This window comes from Salvelinus fontinalis, chromosome 1 (genome assembly GCF_029448725.1).
Source record: "Salvelinus fontinalis isolate EN_2023a chromosome 1, ASM2944872v1, whole genome shotgun sequence".
Lineage (NCBI taxonomy): Eukaryota > Metazoa > Chordata > Actinopteri > Salmoniformes > Salmonidae > Salvelinus > Salvelinus fontinalis.
In genome coordinates, this window is record NC_074665.1 from 25,352,422 (window position 1) to 25,376,898 (window position 24,477).

The 24,477-nt window shown below is 43.3% G+C and overlaps 1 protein-coding gene across 18 annotated transcripts in view; it reads left to right on the forward strand.

Moving 5' to 3' along the window:
- Positions 1-24,477, forward strand: part of LOC129851079 (calcium/calmodulin-dependent protein kinase type II subunit gamma-like) — a 132,082-nt gene that overhangs the window by 102,947 nt on the left and 4,658 nt on the right. For 4 of the 18 annotated variants that reach the window (XM_055917282.1, XM_055917292.1, XM_055917313.1 and 1 more), the window contains 6 exons: positions 3,260-3,343; positions 5,360-5,404; positions 6,005-6,059; positions 8,173-8,271; positions 16,282-16,357; positions 20,352-20,446. In XM_055917282.1, coding sequence (XP_055773257.1) covers positions 3,260-3,343; positions 5,360-5,404; positions 6,005-6,059; positions 8,173-8,271; positions 16,282-16,357; positions 20,352-20,446 — 454 coding nt within the window. The remainder of the gene's footprint in view (positions 1-3,259; positions 3,344-5,359; positions 5,405-6,004; positions 6,060-8,172; positions 8,272-16,281; positions 16,358-20,351; positions 20,447-24,477) is intronic. The other 14 variants (XM_055917319.1, XM_055917346.1, XM_055917365.1 and 11 more) reach the window with 6 other exon arrangements.

Consider the following 24,477-nt stretch of genomic DNA (forward strand, 5'->3'; position numbering starts at 1 on the left):
ACCCATATTCGTCCATTGGTCTGGCAGATGGTGAAGCGTGATTCATCACTCCAGAGAACGTGTTTCCACATCTCCAGAGTCCAATGGCAGCGAGCTTTACAACACTTTACAACACATTAGACGCTTCCACTTCACAATAATAGCACTTACAGTCTAGCAGGGCAGAAATTTGACAAACTGACTTGTTGGAAAGGTGGCATCCTATGACGGTGCCATGTTGAAAGTCACTGAGCTCTTCAGTAAGGCCATTCTACTGCCAATCTTTGTCTTTGGAGATTGCATGGCTGTGTGCTCATTATTATACACCTGTCAGCAACGAGTGTGGCTGAAATAGCCAAATCCACTCATTTGAAGGGATGTCCACATACTTTTCTATATAAAGTGAATTGCTCCAGTAGTTACTTCAAGGAGAAAGCTTGCACTTCTATGTCAAAGATAATAATACTAAAACACAATAGTAAATACTGCAGAATACAACAGTCTGCAAAAACACTACAGTAATTACTAAACTATACTAGAGCCCTTCAGGAGCATGAATTTTAAACCTGAGCCCTACACATGCCTGCTCTGTTCAGACCCTACCCTTCCCAGGCCCGATTACTTCTGCCAAATGTAAGGCCCGGTCCTGCCCAAAACCCCAAATAACTTTCTTCCATTAGTAAATCCATTAACTGCTCCTCTCTGTCTGTCACTCGCTCCTGCGTGCTGTTCGCTCTGCACGCCCTCTACTCATGGTGGCTCTGAGTCTGCGAGTAACCATAGCAACGGCTCCACTTGGGATGCTCTGCTCAATGACTAGACATTAGAGAGCAGTTAGCTGTTAGCTACTGTTCGTCACTCTAAACTCCGACAAAACTCAAAGAACATTATTGTTTTTGGTGAAATAATCTCTCCCTTCTTATATTTGACGAGGTTGAAGCACTTCTGACACCATGTTATGATCTTAGTCAGATACAGTTGAAGTCGGAAGTTTACATACACTTAGGTTGGAGTCATTATAACTCATGTTTCAATCACTCAAACGAATTTCTTGTTATCAAACTATAGTTTTGGCAAGTCGGTTAGGACATCTTGGGACATCTTGTGCATGACACAAGTAATTTTTCCAACAATTGTTTACAGGCAGATTATTTCACTTATAATTCACTGTATCAAAATTCCATTGGGTCAGAAGTTTACATACAGTAAGTTGACTGTGCCTTTAAACAGCTTGGAAAATTCCAGAAAAGGATGTCATGGCATTTAGAAGCTCCCGATAGGCTAATTGACATCATTTGAGTCAATTGGAGGTGTGCCTGTGGATGTATTTCAAGGCCTTCCTTCAAACTCAGTGCCTCTTTGCTTGACATCATGGGAAAATCAAAAGAAATCAGCCAAGACCTCAGAAAAATAATTGTAGTCCTCTACAAGTCTGGTTCATCTTTGGGAGCAATTTCCAAAGCCTGAAGGTACCACGTTCATCTACAAACAATAGTACGTAAGTATAAACACCATGGGACCACGCAGCCGTCATACCGCTTAGGAAGGAGATGCATTCTGTCTCCTAGAGATGAATGTACTTTGGTGCGAAAATTGCAAATCAATCCCAGAACAACAGCAAAGGACCTTATGAAGATGCTGGAGGAAACAGGTACAAAAGTATCTATATCCACAGTAAAACGAGTCCTATATTGACAAAACCTGAAAGGCCGCTCAGCAAGGAAGAAGCCACTGCTCTAAAACCGCCATAAGAAAGCCAGACTACGGTTTGCAACTGCACATGAGGACAAAGATCGTACTTTTTGTTTGAGAAATGTCCTCTGGTCTGATGAAACAAAAATAGAACTGTTTGGCCATAATGACCATCGTTATGTTTGAAGGAAAAAGGGGGCGGCTTGTAGGCCAAAGAACACCATCCCAACTGTGAAGCATGGGGGTGGCAGCATCATGTTGTGGGGGTGCTTTGCTGCAGGAGGGACTGGTGCACTTCACAAAATAGATGACATCATGAGGAGGAAAATGATGTGGATATATTGAAGCAACATCTCAAGACATCAGTCAGGAAGTTAAAGCTTGGTCGCAAATGGCTCTTCCAAATGGACAATGACCCCAAGCATTCTTCCAAGTTGTGGCAAAATGGCTTAAGGACAACATAGTCAAGGTATTGGAGTGGCCATCACAAAGCCCTGACCTCAATCCCATAGAAAATTTGTGGGCAGAACTGAAAACGTGTGTGCGAGCAAGGAGGCCTACAAACCTGACTCAGTTACTCCAGCTCTGTCAGGAGGAATGGGCCAAAATTCACCCAACTTATTGTGTGAAGCTTGTGGAAGGCTACCCGAAATGTTTGACCCAAGTTAAACAATTTAAAGGCAATGCTACCAAATACTAATTGAGTGTATGTAAACTTCTGACCCATTGGGAATGTGATGAAAGAAATTAAAGCTGAAATAAATCATTCTCTCTACTATTATTCTGACATTTCACATTCCTAAAATAAAGTGGTGATCTTAACGGACCTAAGACAGGGGATTTTTACTAGGATTAAATGTCAGAAATTGTGAAAAACTGAGTTTAAATGTATTTGGCTAAGGTGTATGCAAACTTCCTACTTCAACTGTATGTCTGTACTATGCAGCAGAGCACGAGTAAATGGCTCAGCTTAAAATTGTTAGTGATCAATTTAGTGATACCCAGGCCTTGCCCGTACCCTACTGATTGATAAAAAAACAAGCTCTACAGTGTACTACAATCCGCAAAAACCCTACATTAATTATTACTATTATAAACTGGGTGGTTTGAGCCCGGAATGCTGATTGGCTGACCGCCGTGGTATATCAGACTGTATACCACTGGTATGACAAAGCATTTCTTTTTACTGCTCTAATTACGTTGGTACCAATTTACAATAGCAATAAGGCACCTCGGGGGTTTGTGGTATATGGCCAATATACCACGGTTAAAGGCTGTATCCAGGCACTCCGTGTTGCGCCGTGGCTAAGAACAGCCGTTAGCCGTGGTATATTGGCCATATACCACACCCCCGTGGGCCTTATTGCTTAAGTATATACTACAGTTTTTTTTACCACAGTATTTATACTATAGTTAACTATAAATACTACAATATACTACAGTAAATACTACAGTGAATTCTGGAGTAAAGCCCACAAAAACACTACAGTGAATTTTATAGTATGTATACCATAGTATACTATAGTCCTTTTTTATGTGGGCACTCTGTAGAAGTCATTTTGTGTTGTTGTTTTTTTTGTTGTCCCAGCCGCAGACAAACAACAATAAAAACAGTGTAGTGAGCAGTACCAGCAGCACCAAAGACAGCAGCATATCATCTTCAGCACCAATGGTATCTCATCTATACTTGGTTTCTCTCATTGTTGCATTACTCACCCTGTTCCATTGGATTAGTCCCAACGTTTCTGTTGAGTTCTTGCTTTTTGCCATCCGTTTGTCTCATCCCCTCTTCATTGACTCTCTCTATTTTTTTCCCACCCTTTCTTCCACCCGCTCCTCTTCACCTCCATTTTGAGAAAAGTGTGATGTTAACAGTGGTTTTGATGATTTTAAACTGAACAACTGGTTTGTGCCTGTGACCCTCTCTCACTAGGCTCCTGTTTTACCCAGACTTACTCTCTTGTCTTGCACAGACATGCATGACAATGCTCAACAAGATATACACAAATAATGGTATTTTGCACATTTTAAATGTTTAAAGTAATATATTCACAATGCCACAATTGAATATTCCTAGCGGTCCCTCTTTGGCATTGGTATTTCTCCCCCCTTGATAAAGCTGATGATTTGACATACTACACAGTTACAGTAGCTGAATTGGGGGTCATATGAAAAACTATTTATGTGATACCAATTTCAAAACAATTCAAAAGCTCATTAAAACCATGGGTGAAACAGGATCCAGCAATGTCAGGAAACAGAGATAGCCCAATTGTATGGAAGATGCAGTCCCTCTATGTAAGTGTATCTCCTTGTGAAGGGCAAAAAGACAACAGGCGCCATGTCACAGAAACATATCTCATCTGAAGTAATATTGAATCTCCCTTTCCAGTGATCTCAATGGTATAGTCCTGTCAATGGTCCTTGGCCCTGTTAACAGAACGTATAGCTACAGGGGAAGCGAAGAGCTGTGGTGAGAAGCCTAGAAGCACGTATAGTGGTGTCTATCAGAAAGACTGCTGAGCTGCAGTGACCTGAGAGAGACATGAAACCTGTATGAGGGACAGAATCCTAACCTGGGTGTTTGGCAATGCAACAATGGACTGTAGCGTTGTGGAATGTCAGTCAAGAGAATCCCTTTTCTATGAAAGGCAAATCACAGGACCACCTCCATCAAACTGATGGGATCAGTTTCTTACTCTTCTCCATTAGGGCTACCTGTAAGCGACTGTGTGTGGTTGGATTACTTGGCTGTGGTCAGTGTTAAAGGATGGTTTGTCTCTCTGGGTCAGCGCACAGTTGATCTGACAGTGGTTCCAAGGCAGTGCTGCCTATCCTATATCAGTCTCCTAGCTTCTTCTAATCAGCTACAATACATCAACTTACTGAAGGGCAGAATGTCAGGCCCTGTGGTAGCATTTAAACGGATAGTGCAACATTTTGCACTTTGTTTCTCCTAACCCAGAAACGGATTAACTCATGGATACCATGTGTATGTCTCTGTGTGGCTTAATTGCCAAAATGTTGCACTATCCCTTTAAGCTAATGGCTAATGTTATCCGAAGGACTGCATCTTCATGTGTGTAGGTGGTTTTGTTGAGGTGGAGTCCGTAGACCAGTGTCCTGTGGGAGGGTCCATGTTTGTGCTACTGTTTGTAGGTGTGGGTGGGACAGTGCCTTGGGGGTGTCTGTGTCGCAGTATTTTAAGCTGCTAGGCGCTTTTGCGATGAGTGTTGCCATGGTTACCGGCTACAACAGCAGGGTCAAGGTTGGGATGAGGGAGGTGGGGGGGGGGGTTGATGGGTGGACAGCTGATCCCATCTCACAGCCAAACCCCATCATCCTCATTTCAGACACTCTGTGTGTTTTTTTTCCTCTGTTGCTTTACGTCTTAGAGGCCATCCTCTAAGTCTGATAGCTCCAATGATAAGTGACATTAGTCCATAGCTCCTTCCTCTAGTGGAATGGAGTAGCGTGGCTCTTTGTAGTGTCTTCTCATTGTCAAACCCCCATCCTGTCTCATTGCCCCCCCGTGAAAGTGCCCATCTGCTGCCTTTGTGCTGTGGCTCTTGTGCTTGGCTATGTGTGTGTGTTTACATGCATCGGGCGTGTGGACTGTGTGTATCCCACATGCTCTGGGCCTTCCCTGGTGGTCCCTGCATGTTAAACTTTCTCCTGCTTCCCCTAGGAACCACAGACCACTGTTGTGCACAACCCAGCTGACGGCACCAAGGTAAGCCGCTACTGTACCTCTTTAATCCAATAGAGTCGCTGTCGAACGCAGTTAATGCTAATGCTAATGCTAAAATACCTTACAGTGGTTAGAACTCTACTAAGGTACCTTAGAGTGGCTAGAGCTCTACTAAGATACCTTAGAGCGATGCTAACACCATGTACACTTAAACACTCCACATCTACTGACAGTCACGCTAACTTAGTCTCACTAACCCTCAAAACACTCACAAGCCACACCTGCTGCGAGAGTCCCTCACTCGCCCCAAACCACACTGGCTCAGCCACCAGAAAGCCACATACACAGTACACACAGCCTTTAACACACACCGTTTGTACCCCACATCATCAAAAGGCTGTGTTTGGTGTGGATCCTCGTGCGCTTGCCCTCCTGTCTGCCTGGCTGGTTTGTGCAGGGTTTGTGTTCCTCTGAGGGAGCGTCTGTCTGACCTTCCGTCTGTCCGTACACCTGGGGAAGGCCTCACCCAAGTCAGCTCTCACCACACAGACTAACGCTGTTTCCTGCTGCTATATCTCTTTCTCTCATTTACTCCTTCTCTCTGTCCTCCATGTTTCTGTCCATCACTCTTCTCCGCTACAGGGTTCCACAGAGAGCTGTAACACCACAGAAGAGGAGGATGTGAAAAGTAGAAAAGGTACACGTCAAACTTTCACTTACTCTGCATGTTTTCTCACTTCTTGTATCTATATATCTGTCTGCGCAGGTGTTTGTCAGAAAGACAGAGCTAGAATGCAAGATAGGACCGTTTATTAGGTACACCCATCTAGTACCGGGTCGGACTCCCCTTTGCCTCCATGACGGCCTGAATTCTCTGGGGAATGGAAACATTGCTCAATTGGTATCAAGGGACCTAACGTGTGCCAGAGAAAAATTCCCCACGCCATTAACCATCGCCACCATTCTCGGTAAACCCTAGACACTGTCGTGCGTAAAAAAGCCCAGGAGGCCGCCAGCCCGTTTCTGAGATACTGGAACCGGCACGACCGGCATCGACGATCATACCACGCTCAAAGTCTTTTAGGTCACCCGTTTTGCCCATTCTAACGTTCAGTAGAACAGCAACTGAATGCCCTGAGGCCTGTCTGCCTGCTTTATATAGCAAGCCACGGCCACGTGACTCACTGTCTGTAGGAGCGAACCATTTTTGTGAACGGGGTGGTGTACCTAAAAAAACTGCCCACTGAGTGTAGATTATACATATGTTTTAAAAAGCCATAGTTATATGAGAAATGAGGTTACAAAATGATCATTCATGTGCTCCCTTGTTGTCGATCCTTCTCCTTCATTTCTTTAGAAAGAGAATAGATCACGATCAAGGCCAGAGAAGCCTATGATGGCCTGAGTTAACTGTCAGGCTGGTGTCTGGGCCTGTGAACATCTGGGAGATGTAGACTGTAGCTGAGTATATATGTCTGGAGAGGGAATGATGAAGCACTGATATATCAGAGAACAGCTTTTGCTCTGGTCTTTATCGGCATCTACAGCTGCTGCGGAGAAGTCAAAGGAGTAGTTTAGTAGTTTGAAGGCTTGCATTCCTACGGAGTGAAAAGCAAATGTCTTGCTGAGAATGAAAAACTTGCACAGTAGTCTGTGCTTTGTAGCCTGTGAGAGACAGAGCTGAATACTGAGTGGTCTAGCTGTGGACATAGACTATGCTTTGTCTGAACAAACTAATAGACTAGCACATGAAGGCCTTATATGTCTTGGTTTTCCCCTCAAATCCCTAGTCTTTAGATAGTCTCCCCATTCTTGGTCTCACAGCTCCCCAGGGCTTAAAGAGTTGGCACTCCACCACTTAAACCTGTGTGTGTGTGTGTGTGTTTCTCGTCAAAACTACGTTGTTTAAAGTGGGGGGGGCAAGCGGAGCGCGAGCGACATGGCTACATCTGGGAAACAAGCCTGTCCACTCAGTGCAGCGCGGACGGGGCCTCACAGCGCAGCTCACCCAGGGAAAACCTGGCTTTTACCATGGCACTCTCGTGTCATGTTGTCAGGGAAACATAGCAACACTCTCTAAAATCGGCAGGCTCTCTGGCACTGACGTTACAGTGCCGACGAGCGAAAAAGGCCCCACATTCTAAGAGAGGGTGAACATTTTTCCCAATACAGAGGCCTCTGCAGGCCTTAAACACACAGATAGACGCACAAAAGCACATAGACATGGGAACCGATGGAATCGTCAACCTCATACAGTGTATTTCCAGAGACCTAGTTTATAGTATGTTGTAGTAGAGAAAAGAGAAGCATTGAAAGAAGGTTGGAGGGACAGATTGGAACCCTCGTCTCCTCCACAGTGGAGCTATATGACAGTATGGGTCTCTGTGGCAATCGGCACCGATGTAGTCTCACAAAGAGGGCTTTGACTGGGACGTGGATACTGGCCAAGTGGCTCTACAGTACGCACTCTCCTCCGTCAATTAGAGGACATCGGCATAACTGGAATGCAAAATAGGGACAAAACTAGATATTGAAAATGTAACAGTGTGTATTGTATTTTGATTGTGAGGTGTATAGTGTGGTCTCACTCCCCTGTTTCTCTGGCTAGTTGTGATGGGTTGGGATTATATTGTGTCTCGCCCCACTGTGTGTGTCTCTCTGTGTACGTTGGTGGTGGGATATATACTGTGTGGTGTTAGTGTATGGTCGGGTTGGGGGTGTAGTGTTTTGTCTTGGCAAAATAGTAGTGTGTACAGAACTGTGTCTGATCCTCCTCTCTCTCTGGCGTGTGTGTGTTGCGGTGGGGGCAGTGTCTGCGTGCGGGTCTAGCGCGGACAGCGCAATGGTCAGCCAGTGCAGTGCCAGTGAGGAACAGAGCCAGCCCCAGCCCCCTCACTGCCCACCCACCTGTAAGTCAGCAGCAGTATCACCCCTCACCTCTCCACTCTGACCTTGGTGTCCTTTCCCCCCTTTGAACTCATTTATATTGTCCCCCTAAGACTGTCCCCATGGTATTGTCGCCCTAGGGCTGTCCGTCCCCATAATACTGTACCATTTAAGATTCCCCATAATGCTGTGCAATTTAAGATGGCCCCCATAATAGTGTTCCTCCAAGACTCTTCCTGTATTACTATTCTGTATTACTGTTAGGGGCTGGATTCAATCCGTAGCGCTGAAGTTCCACGTTGTAGCCCAATTGACATTTAAAGGTGTTGGATTCTAGCTTGAAATATACTTATTCATTTTACCATACTAGAACTTATTGATTACTCACATGTATAATGATTGTATATGTTGGGGTCAATGGTCAATGGAGAATGGATAAGAACTAGGTCTATGGAAAGTTTACATTCTGTCAAAACATGCTATTGTTAAATCTCATGGCTCCTAAAGAGGGAGGCAAAGGGCAACAGTCTGGTTTCAGTCACTGATAAGGTAGGACAGTCATGGATTAGGGAGGAGCGAGGAATTTGGGCCCGAGGTCAGGTCTGATGACGTGAGAAGGAACAGTCCTATCCCACGCACATATATTTCCATGCCCACGAATGTTCTAGCAGGAGGCGGGGCCATGATTACACCAGTGAGAGGAACCAATTAAGTTCCTGACTAGCAACAGAGATGTATTGGCTATCTAGATGTGCAAGGAGTTGACTCCTCCTAGTAGGAGGGTATAAATATATGTGCTTGTGTAAACATGTCTTTGCAGCTGCAATATTCCCGCGTTAGCGGAGACGGCATTCACGGTAAACGCTGCACATGTCGGCTCAATCGGAAATGACCTTTAAATTTCACGCGTGCTAGAGAGCTAAACTTTGGCGATACAGATTTAACCCAGCCCTGTCTCGAAGGGGACTATATTGTACAACGTCCCCCTCACTATCTTCAATGGAGTTATATCAGCTGAAGAATCTTCTGTTTGTGCATATTCCTTTCACTTGTCCACATACTCAAAAAGGAACTAATTATCACAATCACTTATCATTTTGATAAAAGTATTCCAGACAAATGCATACTAAGGGGCGGCAGGTAGCCTAGTGGTTAGAGCGTTGGGCCAGTAACGAAAAGGTTGCAAGATCAAATACCCGACCTGACAAGGTGAAAATATGTCGTTCTGCCCCTGAACAAGGCAGTTAACCCGCTGTGGTTGTAAATAAGAATTTGTTCTTAACTGACTTGCCTAGTTAAATAAAGATTTAAAAAAAGACAATATAAATTTGGTACAGTCATTAGCCAATGGCCGTGTCTGAAATCTGGCTTGCCTACTATTTACTTAAACTGCATACTGTATACTAATCGTACTACATGATATTTAGGATGTACTGTTTAGTAAAAATGAATGTAGTAAGCAACAAATATCAGCATGCTAGGCTCATCCAACTGAGAATGCGTCATCTAATTCCATTTGTACATTTTGGTACAGAGCATCCCCTCAGCTTATTATCAGCTGTTATCAATCACGTCGGTCTCGAAAGACGATTCTCTTCCTCAACTGTGTGCAGCGAATTGAACTAAATAAAAATCCGAAGTGAGTATGACATTCTGTCATTTAAAGATGTCCTCCAGTGATTTTTGAACTTTTCCAGTTGCAAAGCGATATAGGAAATGTTTTGAGCTAAATAGTGTTTTTTTGAAACAACCGCAAACTTCAAGGAGTAGGAGATTCAAGGAGTTGGTCTGATGGGAAGTTGTGATGTCATCAGCCTCCATCCTTGCCTGAGGAACAATAGAGGAACATTAGAGAACAAAAGAGGAAAGGCTCACCCTCCTGTGATATGTCATGACTCACCTTGACCACCTATTGAGATGTTCCTTTTGTTAAGTAAATCAGGTGTTAAATTAAGGTGAAAGGAGGCTGGAGTGCCACTTTAAAGCATACAAAATGTTCACATACTTTAAAACGTAATTCTTTTGCATAATCAAAAAGCCTAATATTTAGAACACAGGTACGGGTATTTGGACATGACCAGTGACTTAGGGATCCAAAAAATGTAGGCGTATTTGACCATTAAAAGTGTCCAGATTGCTGCTCAGTGACAGGTGTTACTGAGTGTCGGTGAATCCCTTGCCCCTTCCAACTCGCTAGGAGGGCCCTCCATTGTCATGTGTTGCTGATGAAACTTCCGAGGGTGACTTCCAGAGAATGGTGAGGGGATCAATAAACTCTCAATACACACTCCTGACTTGAATGATGCAATTCATATTCCACTTTTAAATAAACATCAGTGACTAGATCAATAAAAAGTGGTCAGATGAAGCAGATGCTAAGCTACAGGACTGTTTGGCTAGCACAGACTGGAAAATGTTCCGGGATTCCTCCAATGGCATTGAGGAGTACACCACATCTGTCATTGGCTTCATCAATAAGTGCATCGATGATGTCATCCCCACAGTGACCATACGTACATACCCCAACCAGAAGCCATGGATTACAGGCAGCATCCGCACTGAGCTAAAGGCTAGAGCTGCCGCTTTCGAGGAGCGGGACTCTAACCCGGAAGCTTATAAGAAATCCCACTATGCCCTCCGACGAACCATCAAACAGGCAAAGTGTCAATACAGGACTAAGATCGAGTCGTACTACACCGGCTCTGATGCTCGTCGGACGTGGCAGGGCCTGCAAACCATTACAGACTACAAAGGGAAGCACAGCCGAGAGCTGCCCAGTGATACGAGCCTACCGGACGAGCTAAACTACTTCTATGGTCGCTTCGAGGCAAATAACACTGAAACATGCATGAGAGCACCAGTTGTACCGGAAGACTGTGTGATCACGCTCTCCACAGCCGATGTAAGAACTTTAGACAGGTCAACATTCACAAGGCCGCAGGGCCAGATGGATTACCAGGACGTGTACTGCGAGCATGCGCTGACCAACTAGCAAGTATCTCATTTTCAATCTCTCCCTATCCGTGTCTGTAATACCAACATGTTTTAAGCAGACCACCATAGTGCCTGTGCCCAAGAACACTAAGGTAACCTGCCTAAATGACTACCGACACAGTAGCACTCACGTCTGTAGCCATGAAGTGCTTTGAAAGGCTGGTCATGACTCACATCAACACCATCATCCCAGAAACCCTAGACCCACTCCAATTTGCATACCACCCCAACAGATCCACAGATGACGCAGTCTCTATTGCACTCTATACTGCCCTTTCCCACATGGACAAAAGGAACACCTATGTGAGAATGCTATTCATTGACTACAGCTCAGCGTTCAACACCATAGTGCCCTCAAAGCTCATCAATAAGCTAAAGACTCTGGGACTTAACACCTCACTCTGCAACTGGATCCTGGACTTCCTGATGGGCCGACACCCCCAGGTGGTAGGTAACAACACATCATCCACGCTGATCCTCAACACAGGGGCCCCTCAGGGGTGCGTGCTCAGCCCCCTCCTGTACTCCCTGTTCACTCATGACTGCACGGCCAGGCAAGACTCCAACACCATCATTCAATTTGCTGATGACAGTCTATAGGGAGGAGGTCAGAGACCTGGCCATGTGGTGCCAGGACAACAACCACTCCCTCAACGTGATCAAGACAAGGGAGATGATTGTGGACTACAGGAAAAGAGGACCGAGCACGCCCCCATTCTCATCGATGGGGCTGCAGTGGAGCAGGTTGAGAGCTTCAAGTTCCTTGGTATCCACATCACCAACAAACAAGCATAATCCAAGCACACCATGACAGTCGCGAAGCAGGCACGACAAAACCTATTCCCCTCAGGAGACTGAAAAGATTTGGCATGGGTCCTCAGATCCTCAAAAGGTTCTACAGCTGCACCAGAGAGCATCCTGACTGATTGCATCACTGCCTGGTATGGAAACTGCTCGGCCTCCGACCGCAAGGCACTACAGAGGGTAGTGCGTACGGCCCAGTACATCACTGGGGCCAAGCTTCCTTCCATCCAAGACCTCTATACCAGGCGGTGTCAGAGGAAGGCCCTAAAAATTGTCAAAGACTCCAGCCACCCTAGTCATAGACTGTTTTCTCTGCTACCACATGGCAAGCGGTACCGGAGCCCCAAGTCTAGGTCCAAGATGATTCTAAACAGCTTCTACCCCCAGCCATAAGACTCCTGAACATCTAGTCAAATGGCTACCCAGACCATTTGCATTGCCCCCCCCCCCCCACCACCACTGCCACTCTCTGTTGAAATCTATGCATAGTCAATTTAATTAACTCTACCTACATGTACGTACTACCTCAACTAACCGGTGCCCCCACACATTGACTCTGTATCGGGACCCCCCTATATATATTGTTCTTTTTTACTGCTGCTCTTTAATTACTTGTTACTTTTATCTCTTATTCTTATCCGTATTTTTTTAAACTGCACTGTTGGTTAGGGGCTTGTAAGTAAGCATTTCAATGTAAGGTCTACACCTGTTGTATTTGGCGCATGTGACTAATAAAATTTGATTTGATTTGATATAATAAAAAATCCTCCCTGTCGTTTTACAAGATTTAACCCTCAGTAACAGTTCATTTGGGAGGTATTTCATCTGTTAAGTCTTGAAATCAGACAAATGCACGTGTCGTCTAATTAGGCATGCATCTCCATTATTTTGAATGAAACTCCAAACATATCGCAGTGAATGGGATATCATTTAGCTCTGAAACCTGCAGCCTTGCTGGCTCGGTTGACGTGGTTATCTGATCGTCTAATTAGCTCCTACACCCTCCATACTTTTCACTACCTCAGCTTTGGGACACTTGTGGTGCAGGCACTCATGAATGTCATTTTAAAACGTCTCTCCTCCTTATTTCTCTGTCGGCTCATCAGACTGATGCTACTCAGCTGTCCTACACTACATATGTAAAAATATGTGGACACCCCTTCAAATGAATGGATTCGGCTATTTCAGCCACACCCGTTGCTGACAGTTGTGGGATGCCACCTTTCCAACAAGTCAGTTTGGGAAATGACAGTCCTGCTAGAGCTGCCCCGGGTCAACTGTAAGTGCTGTTATTGTGACGTGAAAATGTCTAGGAGCAAATGTCAGCTGTGAAGTGGTAGGCTGAACAAGCTCACAGAATGGGACCACCAACTGCTGAAGCACGTAGAGCATAGAAATCATCTGTCCTGTGTTGCAACACTCACTACCGAGTTCAAAACTGCCTCTGGAAGCAACATCAGCACAATAACTGTTCGTCAGGAGCTTCATGAAATGGGTTTCCATGGCTGAGCAGCCGCGCACAATCCTAAGATCACCATGCGCAATGCCAAGCGTCAGCTGGAGTGGTGTAATGCTCGCCGCCATTGGCCGAACCTGGGTTTGGCGGATGCCACGAGAACGCTACCTGCCCCAATGCATACTGGCAACTTAAAGTTTGGTGGAGGAGGAATAATGGTCTGGGGCTGTTTTTCATGGTTTGGGCTAGGCCCCTTCGTTCCAATGAAGGGAAATCTTAACGCTACAGCATACAATGATATTCTAGATGATTCTGTGCTTCCAACTTTGTGGCAACCGTTTAGGGAAGGCCCTTTCCTGTTTCAGCATGACATTGCCCCCGTGCATAAAGCGAGGTCCATACTGAAATGGTTTGTCGAGATCGGTGTGGAAGAACTTGACTGGCCTGCACAGAGCCCTGACCTCAACCCCATCGAACACCTTTGGGATGAATTGGAACGCCGGCTGCGAGCCAGACCTAATTGCCCAATATCAGTGCCCCACCTCACTAATGCTCTTGGCTGAATGGAAGCAAGTCTCCACAGCAATGTTCCAACATCTAGTGGAAGCTTTCCCAGAAGAGTGCAGGCGGTTACAGCAGCAAATTGGGGGTTAATGCCCATGATTTCGGAATGAGATGTTCGACGACCAGGTGTCCACATACTTTTGGTCATGTAGTGTATCTATCACCCAGCCTGTCCCTCTCAGACCTTGCCAAAAGCATGTCCCGTATCCGTTTTACTATGACAATAACGTTACCATGCTGTGTATAGACACTCTGTTTTGCACAGACATGTGTTCACTGTTGAAGTGCAAAACTGGACAAAATGGGACCCAGTGTCCTACATGTAGCTTCTGCCTCTCTCTCCATTCCTCTCCCTATATTTCCTCTTCCTCTCTTTCTCTTCCCGTCCACCAAGAGAACAAATTGTGCTGACCTGAGTCTCACTGCCCTTTCAATGTATTTATCCCTCCCCATGGCCCGAACACAGACACCCAGCCTGACAGCTGAGCAGACCGTAGACAGACAGCAAGCTAGGCTATACAAAGGTTGAATCTCAATAGTCCAAACAGGCTTTCTTTCCTTTCGCTCACTTGCACTATTTGATGGGACTGGACAGCTGACAGCAGCAAATCCATCATCAGGTCTCTGCCAACTTGCTTTCACCTATCCGATCTTGTCAAATCGGTGCTGAATCTGACGAAGCAGATGAGCTGAAGAGAGAAAGCCATTGTAGACTTTTGAGATCAATTGAGATTTACCCCCAAACTCTGGTCCGCTTCAGTCCCCTGCTCACTAACAGCAACCCCCTGTCCCGGAGGTGTCTCTGTCTGTCTGTACTCTCTTACTTCCCCATTCAGGCGGTATCCTCTGTGGTGGCCTGTAACTGGGTTTAGTGCTTGACTGCTACCCCCTGCTGGCTGTAAGGCCACAGTGTCTTCTCCATCTCCTGCTGTGGTGCTGTGTTCACTGGTGTCCCCTCTGTCCGTCTGTGTGACTGTCAGTTCACTGTCTGTGTCCATTGGTATATCTAAGTTGTTATTAGTGTGTGTATTTTCATCTAAGTTTGGCTTCTATGTAGCATTCCCTCTATATAACTCTGTTGCTTGTGGGCATTGTGTGCCTTTCAGAGCATTGTGAAGTTATACTGTGAAGTTATACTGTGAAGTTATACACACTATGTAACAACTGCCGTTTGAGTGGCACAGTGTTCCAGTTTGGGAAAACGGGTCTTGTGGTCCTATCAGTTGTGTTTGACATTTTGGTTTCTGATTTATTCGCTTACATGGTTGCCATTTTGTTGCTGTTGTCCTGTTGTCTTCCAGCCGCCAAACTGCATGACGATGCCAAGCACACTTTTTGCTAATTAGAACTGTTCGGGTCATAGCTCCTGTCTTAACTAAGAGCAAGCTCTGCCTGCGCCACCCTCCATGGCTCCAGGGGGCAGCAACACGCAGCTGAGTAAGTTAGACAGCCCTGAGGCAGCTACACTACGCAGACGAGTTAGTGACACGCACTGGCTTTCACTGCTAACCCTGCCTCACAGTTAGTCAGCTGACTCAGCTATCTTTATGTGAGAGTAGCATATAGGCTACGGTACAATACCAATAAAGCCACGCATGAGCTGCTTTTTGCCAGTTCATCATTCCTGTGGGAATATGAACTGAACAAACGGAGGTGTGCCTGCAGCTTGTCGTGTTGTGTGCCGCGTGGGGTTTCTCGACCTCACTGGCAGGTTGTCTGGCGTAGTGGGCTATCTGTGACTGCCACTTCCCATGTGTGTCACGCTCCCAGATGACATTTCAGTCAGCCCAGGTGGGTTGTGTGTCACTTGTCTGTGTGGTTGAGAACTGAAACTGTTCAACAACTCAAACCTTGCCAGGTGCTTTGGGTAGGGTGGACTATTGGAAGGGAAAGTGAGCTGGACTGCAGCTAAGTTGGGGCCTGTTAAGGTAGTTTTCATGGAATTGGTGGTCCCCTAAAGTCACCAGTAGTGCTGCTGTAAACTGTGTTCTTGTACAACCAAATAACAATAGGCATCGATGACATGCAATGTCTCTGCACTCAGTACCATACAGGAAAGGGCTAGTGCAACTTAAGGAAGCATGGTGAGGGAGGGGGTTTGCATGCTGGCCTTTAAGTATTTGTGACCGGAGCACTCCGAGGGTTTCTAATCGCGTCTGGCCATCTCTTTCTCTCCTGCCATTCTTTTTTCTCTCTGTCGTTCTCTGGATTTCAGCTCGCAAACAAGAGATCATCAAGATTACCGAGCAGCTGATTGAGGCCATCAACAACGGAGACTTTGAGGCTTACACGTGAGTTTATAGATTGTGTGCATACATTTAATTAGCTCCTAGTTTTTGACAAATGAATAACCCCTAGCCCTGCTGATTTCCCTCTAAATTACTAGAGTAGTATGTGGAATGTGAGAGGTTGGGAGGTGCTGATGATACAGTGCCTTCAGAAAGTATTCATACCCCTTGACTTATTCCACATGTTGTTGTGTTACAGCCTGAATTCCGAATGTATTTAATAGATTTTGTTTCTCTCACCCATCTACGCACATTTCCCCCATGATGACAGTGAAAAAAGGGTTTTAAAAACATTAGCAAATGTATCGAAAATTAAATACATTTACGTAAGTATTCACACCCCCGAGTCTATCAATACGTTAGAATCACCTTTGGCAGCGATTACAGCTGTGAGTCTTTCTGGGTAAGAGCTTTGCACACCTGGATTGTACAATATTTGCACATGATTCTTTTAAAAATTATTCAAGCTCTGCCAAGTTGGTGGTTGATCATTGCTAGACAGCCATTTTCAAGTCTTGCCATAGATTTTCAAGCCGGTTTAAGTCAAAACTGTAACTCGGCCACTCAGGAACATTCAAAGTTATCTTGGTAAGCAACTCCAGTATATATTTGGCCTTGTGTTTTAGGTTAATGTCCTGCTGAAAGGCGAATTTGTCTCCCAGTGTCTGCTGGAAAGCAGACTGACCCAGGTTTTCCTCTAGAATTTTGCCTGTGCTTAGATCTATTCCATTTATTTTTGATCCCAAAAAACTCCCCAGTCCTTGCCCATGTCAAGCATACTCATAACATGATGCAGCCACCACCATTATTGAAAATATGAAGAGTGGTACTCATTGATGTGTTGTGTTGAATTTTCCCAAAACATAACACTTTGTATTCAGGACATTAAGTTAATTTCTTTGCCACATTTTTTGCACTTTTACTTTAGTGCCTTATTGCAAACAGGATGTATGTTCACTCTGTCAGTTAGGTTAGTATTGTGGAGTAAGTACAATATTATTTATCCATCCTCAATTTCTCCTATCACAGCCATTAAACACTGTAACTGTTTTAGTCACCATTGGCATGTGTGGTTTCCTTCCTCTCCGGCAACTGAGTTAGGAAGGATGCCTGTATTTTTGTAGTGACTGGGTGTATTGATACACCATCCAAAATGTAATTAATAAACTTCAGCATGCTCAAAGGGATATTCAATGTCTGCTTTATTTAGAATTTTGAACCCATCTACCAATAGGTGCCCTTCTTTGTGAGGCATTGTAAAACCTCCCTGTTCTTTGCGGTTTAATCAGTGTTTGAAATTCACTGCTCGACTGAGGGACCTTACAGATCATTTTATGTGTGGGGTACAGAGATGAAGTAGTCATTCAAAAATCACTATTATTGCACACAGAGTGAGTCCATGCAACGTATTATGTGATTTGTGAAGCACATTTTTTATTCGTGAACTTGTTTTTCCGCTTGCCTTAACAAAGGAGTTAATTACTTATTGACTCAAGCTTTTTCTTTTTTTTTATTAATTTGTAAACATTTCTAAAAACATAATTCCACATTGACATTATGGGGTATTGTGTGTAGGCCAGTGACATAAAATCTGTAACACATCAAAATGTAACAACAAAATGTGGAAAAGTCAAGGTGTGTCAATACTGTATGAATGAATGAAAATGTTGTTTTCGTGTCAAATCGCCAGTTGGCAACCCATCCCTTATGGGGTTAATTGACACATTAACAAACATTACAATAATTCACTATGGTAATGAAATGATCATTCTTCTTCTGGCATTCTCTGCATTGAGCAAATACAATACATAATAGTCAACAAGGTTATCCAAACAATAACTACATCCCTAGAGCAGTACAATAATATAGATACATATATGCATACACACTGCATATATACAGTTGAAGTCGGAAGTTTACATACACTTAGGTTGGAGTCATTAAAACTAGTTTTTCAACCACTCCACAAATGTCTTGTCAACAAACTGTAGTTGTGAATGAAACAAGTAATTTTTCCAACAATTGTTTACAGACATTATTTCACTTATAATTCACTATCACAATTCCAGTGGGTCAGAAGTTTACATACACTAAGTTGACTGTGCCTTTTAACAGCTTGGAAAATTCCAGAAAATGATGTCATGGCTTTAGAAGCTTCTGATAGGCTAATTGACATAATTTGAGTCAATCGTAGTTGTACCTGTGGATGTATTTCAAGGCCTACCTTCAAACTCAGTGCCTCTTTGCTTGACATCATGAGAAAATCAAAAGAAATCAGCCAAGACCTCAGAAAAAAGTTGTAGACTTCCACAAGTCTGGTTCATCCTTGGGAGCAATTTCCAAATGCCTGAAAGGTACCACGTTCATCTGTACAAATAATAGTACGCAAGTATAAACACCATGGGATCACACAGCCGTCATACCGCTCAGGAAGGAGACGCATTCTGTCTCCTAGAGATGAACGTACTTTGGTGCGAAAAGTGCAAATCAATCCCAGAACAACAGCAAAGGACCTTGTGAAGATGCTGGAGGAAACAGGTACAAAAGTATCTATATCCACAGTAAAACGAGTCCTATATCGACGAGTCCTGGTCCCGTGTGGCTCAGTTGATAGAGCATGGCGCTTGCAACGCCAGGGTTGTGGGTTCATTTCCCACGAGGGGACCAGGGTTCAATTCCCACGGGGGGACCAGGATGAATATGTGTGAACTTTCCAATTTGTAAGTCGCTCTGGATAAGAGCGTCTGCTAAATGACTTAAATGTAAATGTAACCTGAAAGGCCGCTCAGCAAGGAAGAAGCCACTGCTCCAAAACTGCCATAAATAAGCCAGACTACGGTTTGCAGCTGCACATGGGGACAAAGATCGTACTTTTTGGAGAAATGTCCTCTGGTCTGATGAAACAAAAATAGAACTGTTTAACCATAATGACAATCGTTATGTTTGGAGGAAAAAGGGGGAGGCTTGCAAGCCGAAGAACACCATCCCAACCGTGAAGCACGGGGGGTGCTGTGGGGGTGCTTTGCTGCAGGAGGGCCTGGTGCACTTCACAAAATAGATGGCTTCATGAGGAAGAAAACTTATATGGATATATTGAAGCAACATCTCAAGACATCAATTAGGAAGTTAAAGCTTGATCGCAAATGGGTCTTCCAAATGGACAATGACCCCAAGCATACTTCCAAAGTTGTGGCAAAATGGCTTAAGGACAACAAAGTCAAGGTATTGGAGTGGCCATCACAAAGCTCTGACCTCAATCCTATAGAAAATGTGTGGGCAGTTCTGAAAAAGCGTGTGCGAGCAAGGAGGCCTACAAAACTGACTCAGTTACACCAGCTCTGTCAGGAGGAATGGGCCAAAATTCACCCCTTATTGTGGGAAGCTTGTGGAAGGCTACCCGAAACGTTTGACTCCAGTTAAACAATTTAAAGGCAATGCTACCAAATTCTAATTGAGTGTATGTAAACTTCTGACCCACTGGGAATGTGATGAAAGAAATTAAAGCTGAAATAAATAATTCTCTCTACTATTATTCTGACATTTCACATTCTTAAAATAAAGTGGTGATCCTAAGACAGGGAATTTTTACTAGGATTAAATGTCAGGACTTGTGAAAAACTGAGTTTAAATGTATTTGGCTAAGGTGTATGTAAACTTCCGACGTCAACTCTACACATACATACATACATACATACATACACACACACACACACACACACACACACACACACACACACACACACACACACACACACACACACACACACACATACATACATACATACATACATACATACATACATACTATAAACAGACAAATAAATACAGAAAAAAAGAAAGAAACAGAAGTCATTGAACCCAGTCTGACACAAAGAGAAGATTCATATGGTAGACAAGCCTATACACAATCTATATACACACACCATGTACCACATAGAAGATAAATATGTGTGCTATTTAATTTAATGTTTAACTGTATGTCTGATTTCCCTTCCAGGAGAATCTGTGACCCCGGGCTCACCTCGTTTGAACCCGAGGCTTTGGGAAACCTGGTGGAGGGCATGGACTTCCACAAATTCTACTTTGAGAACTGTAAGCATCTCTTATCAACAGGGAACTAAACATTGTAGTGTCATTCCACAAATAGTGCCTTTTGGGGAGTGTCCTTTGGTAAACAAAAAAAACGTTTTCATTTTAACATTGTGTCATAAAGAGCACATGTTCAACTTCATAACAAACATATATTCCCGTCTCTTACTACAAAAGTGAACATTAAATGAATAGCCCACTGGGCAAAAATGTGTTAAATCAACGTTGCTTCAACGTAAATTGGCAACATATTGTGATGTGGAATCTATGTGTAAAATACAGTGCAAAAAGTCATCACCTGTTGTTTTGAGGGTGAAATTTCAACCACAGGTTTATGTCATCATGGTAACCCATTTTCAACATAGACAAACCTTGTATAAAATATGTTGCATTTGTACCTTTTGAAACAACTTCTTCAACCTTATCTCCACTATCAGAAAATACAATAGGCTGGGCAGCACCTCCTACTGGAGAATTGATCTATCTACAGCAGGGGTATCAAACTCATTCCATTGAGGTCCTAGTGTCTGCGGGTTTTTGGTTTCAATTAAGACCTAGACAACCAGGCGAGGGGAGTTCTTTACGGATTAGTGACCTTAATTCATCAATCAAGTACATGGGAGGAGTGAAAACCCGCAGATACTCTACCCTCCGTGGAATGAGTTTGAGACGTGATCTACAGCTACCCCTTTGGTGTCCTATCCAGCGTTTTAACCAAGCCCAACCCTGCTTAGCTTTGACTATTACCAATATGCTATCGTGAGAATGACTGTTGAGAGGTCTCCACTTAAAAAAAAAATAGATTCACGATTACTGTTGAAGTTATTCCAAAGGCTAGGTTTAACAGAGCAACTAGTTCATAATATGTTGGATTCACCTCGCTATTTCAACCAAAAATTGAAGTTAAAGTATAGGACTAAATCAAATCAAACTTTATTTAAAGTGAGTTTAAAGTTTGATCTGATTTGATTTAGTCGTATTTATTTAACTTGGGGCGGCATTTATTTAACTTAGTGGTTAGAGCGTTGGACTAGTAACCGAAAGGTTGCAAGTTCATATCCCCGAGCTGACAAGGTAAAAATCTGTCATCCTGCCCCTGAACAGGCAGTTAACCCACTGTTCCTAGGCCGTCATTGAAAATAAGAATTTGTTCTTAACTGACTTGCCTAGTTAAATAAAGGTAAAAAAAATAACTTGGTTGAGATGGAGACATGAATCCAACTTACAGTATTAATTTGTAGACAAACTGAAATTAAAGCCAGACTAAGTCCGTGGCACAGATCGCACTATCCAGGGAGAAGACAATCTCCTTCAAATGTGGATATTTTGTTGCGTTGACAACCAAGCACAATTCAATATAACATTCGCAATACAGTAACTTGTCGACCAGTTAATAGATTATATGTTGGATTCATGTCTCCAACTCAACCAAAAATAAGAGTTAAAGAATAGGATTATGCCAGTGGCTCAGATGGAACTATCCAAATATCCTTTAAATGTTGATATTTGGTTGCTTTGTAAAGTTAAGACAATCTTACAAACTATTGTAACAGTAGTTATTCAACATTAAAGGGTAGGTAGCATAAACGTAACCACATGTAACATATGGATTTGCATTAGTGTGCGCATCAAAAGTCCCAATGCCAAGTTACACCTCACTCTTTTATTTTTGGAGTTATTACATAAAACCGATCAGAATCCGTGTCGGAAAATGTTTTTCCGGGGTGTGATGTAATATGGAGGACCCGGCAAGCCAGCGTATTCCACATCATGTACACTCCAAAGGAAATAACTTCAATTGTATAAATCGTTTGCACTCATGACTACTGGTTTCAATTGAATTTTCAGCAAACTTACAAGCAAATAATTTATGAATGTATTGATACAAATCAACTTGGAATGTTGCTAACCAACTACTCTGCTAACATTAGCCCTACCAGCCTGCTAACTTTAAGTTAGCACTGAATAAGTCAGCGAGTTGCTATCAACAACTAGCTTACAGCTACATTAAAGTAAAACAATGTTTTGGAAATACATAATGCCATCTAACCAGTTGTCAAAGAACGTTAGCTAAATGCAGTTATTTTAGCCAGCAAGATAGCCAGCTAGCGTTAGCTATTTAGCCAACTAGCTATTAGCCGTGACAGCCTAGCTAACCACCACAGTTATGGTCGGGAAGCTAGAGCCTAACTACTGGAGACCAGCTAGCTAGAACATAACTAACACAACACAACTAGAACATAACCTAAGATTAAAAGAAAAGAGAGAGCAGATTTACAGATTGATGGTTAGGGCCCATCCGATGGTAAAATTTATAAAATTGTTCAGCTTGAGCTAGCTACCGAGCTAGTGTAACGGATGTGAAATGGCTAGCTAGTTAGCGGGTACGCGCTAGTAGCATTTCAATCAGTTACGTCACTTGCTCTGAGACTTTAAGTAGGGTTGCCCCTTGCTCTGCAAGGGCCGCGGCTTTTGTGGAGCGATGGGTAACGACGCTTCGTGGGTTTCAGTTGTTGATGTGTGCAGAAGGTCCCTGGTTCGCGCCCGTGTCGGGGCGAGGGGACGACGTAAAGTTATACTGTTACACTAGCATATGAACTCGGTAGAACAGAGTAGATCCTCCATATGACGTTGAGAAATAGTGCATTGTGGGTAGTTTAGAAGTTATCCGGAAATAAGTTAATAAATATGTAATAACCCAAAACATAACTATGTTTGTACTTATAGGTAACCAGATCATGACTAAAACTAAGTTACTATGTCTTTGACCACACTGTGTTGTTACATTGGTGAGTAAAAACTCATGCTTCCTACCCTTTAAAATGAGTAACACATCCAGGGCAACATTTTGAGATTACTGTCTCTATAAATGTCTTCCTATGTAACAATAGAAAGCGTGCATGTTCAAGATAGCATGCAAAGGCTGCAGGTCTGTGGAGATCTTCACAATTGCTTTAATAATCTGTGCAGAATCTCGAATGACATTGATCACTTGCGCCACTATTTTTTTATGTAATCTCAACTGTAATCCAGGTCATTTGATTGTGTTATTAGATGAAGCACAGTGATAACAGATTAAGTTGTTGTATAAATAAACAAAATATCCGACATTGTATTCCTATTTGAACTTTGTTGTGCTTTTAGATGGTTGAAAGTATAGTGATAAAACACTGAGAATTCAACCAAATTTTGGCTGTATTTTTGAGTGGGTGAATATAGGTTATTATCTCATTGATCAACCCCTCAACCAAATATTACCCAATTGTCCACTTTGACATTTCGTGGTGTGCCCAGTGGGAGAGTTGACTAACAGGTTTGAATATTTAATCTTAAATCAGGCTGTACTCTCCTTGTGACACGGGGAAAGGAAGCTTGTTGTGTGCAACAGGGAGGGACAATTGAATGTAAGCTTAATAAAATATTTGAACTTGTTAAAATATTTCTAGTCTATCTCTCTATGGGTTACAGGGTTGACGTGGTATGCTCGAAATGCTCCGTTTTCCACAACAAAACACCAGAAAAAAACATCTCGCCTGCTTTTACACTAGGATATTTTTTTTATCATTTAAAAAGGGAACGTTTCACCATATTAAAACAAGAGTTCAGTTCATGTTACAGGGTTGACCTGAAACCTGACTATTGTCAATTAATCACTAATGAATAACTAGGGCTTCACAATGTTTGTGCAAACTTGGGAAAGTCTTGGGGTTAAAATCATCCTAGAAGTTGGACCTTTATCTAACTAGCCAAGTCAGTTAAGAACAAATTCTTATTTTCAATGACGTTATGGTATGAAGCCAAACCTTCATACCATAACGTGGGTTAACTGCCTTGTTCAGGGGCAGGACGACAGATTTTTACCTTGTCAGCTCGGGGATTCGATCTTGCAACCTTTCGATTACTAGTCCAACGTTCTAACCACTAGGCTACCTGCCGCCCCAAGATGATGTGAGACATGCCCCAAAAAAATGCATGAATACACACTGCTATTGGAATTTTTAACATGGTTTAGTGTAGTTAGAGCATAGATGTAT